Here is a 6,000-nt window from a genome sequence, read left to right on the forward strand (position 1 = left end):
TATTTGATGCTGGGTGTGCTGCCAAGTGCCATATTGTTGGAATATCAGATGCTCTAGCTGCTGCTCGTTCCTGTACATTGTTGCAGCTTGTAATAGGCTTCCAGACAGTGATATTGGAGTTATATCAACACAATTCTGATGTAATTAGGGTCAGATTTATTTATGAAATGCACTCTAATGCTATGCTTCAGTTTATTATTGCATAGTAAGTATTTATTTCAGTGGTTGTGTTTGGTTCAATACTTTCAATATTTTAAATGCTGAGTGTAAGTACTGTCATAAGTTATCACTACAACATAAGTCAGTACAAACCAGAAATTCGATGGTCGGCAGGTAAGCAAACTGATTGACAAAATACTTAAGAGTAGAAAGTCAAAAAATTTGGTTCAAAACGGGGTAGGACACTTAACCATTATCTTCATTTTTTGTCTTTCTATATATTTAAATTAGCTCTTGTAGTTCTCTGTTAGAGTTGACTTGCAGGCGAAGAGGCGTTTATCTGCATCAGTTTTGGTATCATAGCAAATACTACTATAGGAGCTCTATTTTGACTTGCTTTAAGTCCTGCTATGTTTCTTTGGTTAAAAGGGGAAGCATGAGCACTTAGATGGGTAGTTGCAAATGGTTAAGGGAGCCTAGACTGTTGAAGCATAATTAAAATAGGAGGGATAGTTGTTTATTTGAGCTTTGGTTGTGATGCCAAATATGGAGTTAGAGTATAATGTAAGAAAAGGGTAATCGGGGTGGAAGAAAAGATAAGACAGAGGCAGAGATAGAAGCCAACAAAGAAGCAACAAAAGTAGTTGCAAAAATTAGAGATTTAGTTGGAAGAGTTATGGTGCTTGTTGGAGGAATCTGAGCTATGCAACAATAGGCAAAGGAAGGAAAAATAAATCTACAACAAAGGTGTTGAAAATTTACAAGAAGGTGAAAAAGAATGTTGAAGATAAATACTTGCCTTGTGAGAAAGAGCCATTTTCAAAGAGGAAAGCCATTGAGTTAAGAATTAGCCAAGGGGTAGAATTGTTAGAACAAGGAAAAATTAAATCTATTGAAGAGTTGGCGAAAATATTAGTGGATAGAAGACTCTTAAATATGATCTTCCACGAGTTACATAGAGCATAGATAGATGAATGGGACGGAGATAAAGAGATAGATGAATGGGATACAAATAAAGAGATAGATGAGTTTGATGGAGCTGTTGAGTTGTGTCACCCCATAAAAAGGGAAGACATTGAAGATTGCAAAAAAAGAGAAGAGTTTGAAGACTGCAATGAGAAGGAATGCAGCCTATCACAAGAGGAGGCCCAAAATGTTGTAGCAGTGGAAGTAGTCCACGTTGGAAAGGAAGTTGCAATAGAGAGAGAGATTTTGGAGAGCTCCATATGTGATGAAGGTTTAATGTTCTTAGACAATACAAGTTGTTAGAAACAACCAAAGGAATGTTTAGAGAATCCCATTAGTGATGAAAAAGGAGTAGAAGATCAACACTTCTGTAAGGAGGATGATTGAGGGACAAAGTAGACTTAGATGGAATACTTGCAGAGTACTTGGCGAGTTTTTACTCGCGAGATTTTTTTGCTCTGCAAGTGAGTTTTTTGGAAAAACTCGCTGAGTTTTTGGCGAGTTTTTCACAAAAACTCAGCGAGTCTTTAGAAAAAACTCGGTTGCATAAAAAAAAGGACCCAAACATGTCAAAAAATTGTCTAATTTTTCTTTTCAAGTCACTCTAATTCTCTTTTTCCTTTCTTATACTTTAAGTTATATTTCATGTATATATTGGCAGGATGTTTGAGAGTGGTTTCAGATTTGTAGGAGTTATAATGCAAATTCTAGGTTTTAGAAGATCTTTTAAATTTTCAGACAGTCAAATTTCAGTAACCAGTAGGCTCTTATCAGCATAAGTGACATTTCAATATGTCTTTTTCCTTTCTTATACTTTAAGTTATATTTCATGTATATATTGACAAGATGTTTGAGAGTGGTTTCAGATTTGTAGGAGTTATAATGCAAATTCTAGGTTTTAGAAGATCTTTTAAATTTTCAAACAATCAAATTTCAGTAACCAGTAGGCTCCTATTAGCATAAGTCACATTTCAATATGTCTTTTTCCTTTCTTATAGTTTAAGTTATATTTCATGTATATATTGGCAGGATTTTTGAGAGTGGTTTCAGATCTGTAGGAGTTATAATGCAAATTCTAGGTTTTAGAAGATTTTTTAAATTTTCAGACAGTCAAATTTCAGTAACAAGTAGGCTCTTATCAACATAAGTGACATTTCAATATGTCTTTTTCCTTTCTTATACTTTAAGTTATATTTCATGTATATATTGGCAAGATGTTTGAGAGTGGTTTCAGATCTGTAGGAGTTATAATGCAAATTCTAGGTTTTAGAAGATCTTTTAAATTTTCAGACAGTTAAATTTCAGTAACCAGTAGGCTCCTATTAGCATAAGTCACATTTCAATATGTCTTTTTCCTTTCTTATAGTTTAAGTTATATTTCATGTATATATTGGCAGGATTTTTTAGAGTGGTTTCAGATTTGTAGGAGTTATAATGCAAATTCTAGGTTTTAGAAGATCTTTTAATTTTCAGACAGTCAAATTTCAGTAATCAGTATGCTCCTATCAACATTCTCTCGCTCTCTCTACCTCACTTTATTTGCCCCGAATTCTAGACCTATCTATCTTCCTATCACTCTTCCTCCATCTCCTCTCTCTACCAATCTCTATCTCACTCTCTCCTCTCTCCCCCAAGATCTAGACCTATCTCTCTACCTCTCTTTCGCACCCTCAGACCCCTGCAAAGGGTGCTACGCTCAACCTCATTTTGGCAAGGTGGAGGCACATCAGACTCCTAGGACTAGACCCTCTAGTTCTATCTCTCCCCTATTTTTCACTAGAGCTAAGAAGAGGAAGCTGTAAAATGTTTTGATGTAGTATTTACTTTTCGTTTTAGAAAAACAATTTGCTATTTCATTTTGTTTCAGTCTATCAACCACCAGCATTCCATAAGAGGATGCCATTTTGTACCCAATTTGCATTTAAATCAATCAAATATATCTAGACTCAGCTTGTTTCTTTTGTGTTCTCATTTATTGACTCATTGGATGCATCTCCTCACTAAATTTTGCAAAAAAAATGCATTTCTAATTAAAATTAAGCAATTTTTTAAGTTGTCGAGTACTGGCCGAGTTTTTCCTGAGTTTTTTTTCAAGCCTTGGCGAGTTTTTGCTTTTGGCAAGTTTTTCAACTATGAGAGTAGAGATATGTTCAGTTATGGTATAAAGAACAATGTCCAAAAGGATTTCACTTGTGAACCACATTACACTGAGCTAAGAAATGAAGTCCACCTCACAAAATATGAAATGGAAAACATGCCTGATTGGTATAATGCAGAGAAGGAGAAAGTATTAATGGGAATTTTTTATTCCCTTAACTTTATTTCTATTTTTAATAATCCATGTGCAAGTGTAATAGGAGCTAGTAGGAGTGATGCAGAAAGCAATGATGGTTTTCAGTGGAGGACTGCTAACTAAGCCTTCAAGGGGCTGGAAAAAGAGAAAGAATAAATTGAAAGAGTAGAAGGGTCTTTGTTCTAACAAGAGGTTGGAAGGAAAATAAAAAAAAGAAAAGAAAAAAGTGATGATTTGCAGAAATATATCTAATTTGGTGGAAGGCAACCACTTGAGTAATTTCTGGAAGTTCTCGAACTCAGACTCGTCTGAACCTGGAGGTTCGGAGTTTTCAAGATGGGGAAGATGATGTATCCGAAGATTCCCTTGACTGACCTTTCTCTGCATCAGTTTTTGCTGCAATTCGTGACTTTCTAATTTGGGCTATTTTGTTCTGCCTCTTTCAGACTGTTGTCAGATAGTGGGGTTCTTGTGTTATGTGGGGGATGTGGTTTTTTCTTTATATCGGAAGACAAGGCTTTTGTTTAAGGTAGAGGTCCGAAGGGGCCGTGAGAAGGAAATGGGCAGCTTGGTCATGTTTTTTTTGTATCAGTTTTTAACTTTTCTGTTTAGTGAAAATATGATGCAGAGTTTGTTTGTTTGTTCAATTTGTATAGCTTCTCAGGCAGCATGGGACCATTATCTTCATTTCTGTCTTTCTATATATGTGCAGAGGCATTTATCTGCATCAGTTTGCGGAATAACTAAATAATTCAACTTAATAAGACAGAACTACTAAAACTCTTAAGAGATTAATGAAGCCTTGGCATCAATTTTTTATAGAAATGTGGAAGGATTAAAGAGTAAAACATGACAGTTACCTTAAATACTTGTAGAAAGTATACCTTATTATAAAGGAGGCAACCGGATGCAATTGTCATGTTGAAAAATCTTTAGAGATTATGCGGTTATCACAACATAATTTTGAAGTTAATTTGTCAGTTAAATAAGTTGGCCACTGGAAATATCTACTGTTTTTGATTTCTTGATATGGTTAACTGGTAAGGTTTTAGTGCAATATGTTTTTAATATTACAAGATGTTGGTTTACACATGGCATACCCTTAAGGTGGGATTTCACTGCATGCCGATATCTCCTCTCTTCTATAATTGAGCGAGGACGTATGATCCTCTATTGATAATTTGATAATATATATGAGTGAAGGAAAAGTGTGCAAACATTCCAAAGACCAAAAAACTTCTGATTCTGAAAACAAGCTTTAAGTTGCAAAACCTTAGGTATCATGTTAGTGACTCCCTCACCTTGTTATCTTTTAACATGTTAATGTTATAAACTATTGACTTACGTAGGACATATCCCTATAATGTAATTTGATTCGACGTTAATACCTTCTCTCTTTTATTCTTATTAGTAAGAAATTATTTCTTTTTAAGCATAGAATCTTTACTAAATGTCTAAATGTTTCTTTAAAGTTTTTAATTTAAAATGCTATTGCATTTTGTGCTTTGTGCTGCATGATTGGAAATATCATCCCTGCTCTAGTGTAATGGTAGATCGAAATTTACTGCAGCTCTGGCAGGTTCTTGATGCAAAGTTAACTTCGTTTTGTGGCTTTGGCAGGCCCTTGATGGAAAACAAAGGATTTCTGGAACCAGACTTGCAACGTCATATATAAACTTCTACATTGCAAACAAAGGGATCGTTGCTCCTGCATTTGGAGACGAGGAAAGAGATAAAGAAGCCTTTTGTGTCCTTTCTGAAGCTTTTCCTGATCGTGAAGTAAGCTAATACATTAAAACCTTACTGTCATGAGATTTGAAGGTGCATGCATTGCATAATTATTGTTACTGATGTCAATAGTTGGATTGCATTTGGTGCAGGTTGTAATGATACCAGGTGCAAGGGAAATTGCCCTTGCCGGTGGTAATATACATTGTATAACACAACAACACCCAGCTGGCTTGGTTTAACAGAGCAAATGGTAGGGGCGTGGGAAGGCTAAAACTTATTTATGCTGTGGTGTCTTTAGCAGAAATGTGCCTCCATATGGTGAGAAAGCAGCCTTTAGGATGATTGGGTTTTCTTGAGCTATAAATTATTCTTATAACAACACCTGTATATCAGGCCATATAAGCAGTAGCAGACTGAACCTTTTACTTGGATTTCAATCAACTGGAATTATGCCTTTTTATATAGAGTTGCATGTCAGAAGTTGGCATAAGAGCATGGAGATAAAATATGTATTGTCTTTTAAAGTAAATGCTTCTCTGATACACAAATGGGATTAATGTGGCCTCCTAACATTTACTTGTTACTCTATTCTAGCAATGTTTTGATATGCCCTTTATTCTATCTCGCACTTTCTCAACTTTTAACTGCATTCAAAGATGATTTATTCTATATTATAGGTTTTAATTTAGAAGAATAATTCTAGTGCCTGTGGGAAAGTTCATACTAGCAGTGCTCATCTTGGTATATGCTTGGTGGCTGGCACTTATACTCCACTTTAAGACAGCTACTGAAGAGAGGATGGATGTATGTTGTCAATGGTGGAGTCATGGAGATATATTTAACCTGTTCAT

At 35.2% G+C, this 6,000-nt stretch overlaps 1 protein-coding gene across 1 annotated transcript in view; it reads left to right on the plus strand.

The window, feature by feature from the left end:
* The window catches only part of LOC131063775 (agmatine deiminase), a 182,563-nt gene extending 176,793 nt beyond the window's left edge, over nt 1-5,770 (plus strand). Inside the window, exons 10-11 of the mRNA XM_057997707.2 lie at nt 5,039-5,197; nt 5,299-5,770. Of these exons, the coding sequence (XP_057853690.1) occupies nt 5,039-5,197; nt 5,299-5,388 (249 nt within the window). The 3' untranslated portion in view covers nt 5,389-5,770. The remainder of the gene's footprint in view (nt 1-5,038; nt 5,198-5,298) is intronic.
* The last annotated feature ends 230 nt before the right edge of the window (nt 5,771-6,000 follow it).

The sequence above is a fragment of the Cryptomeria japonica genome, chromosome 5 (genome assembly GCF_030272615.1).
Source record: "Cryptomeria japonica chromosome 5, Sugi_1.0, whole genome shotgun sequence".
NCBI classification, from domain to species: domain Eukaryota; kingdom Viridiplantae; phylum Streptophyta; class Pinopsida; order Cupressales; family Cupressaceae; genus Cryptomeria; species Cryptomeria japonica.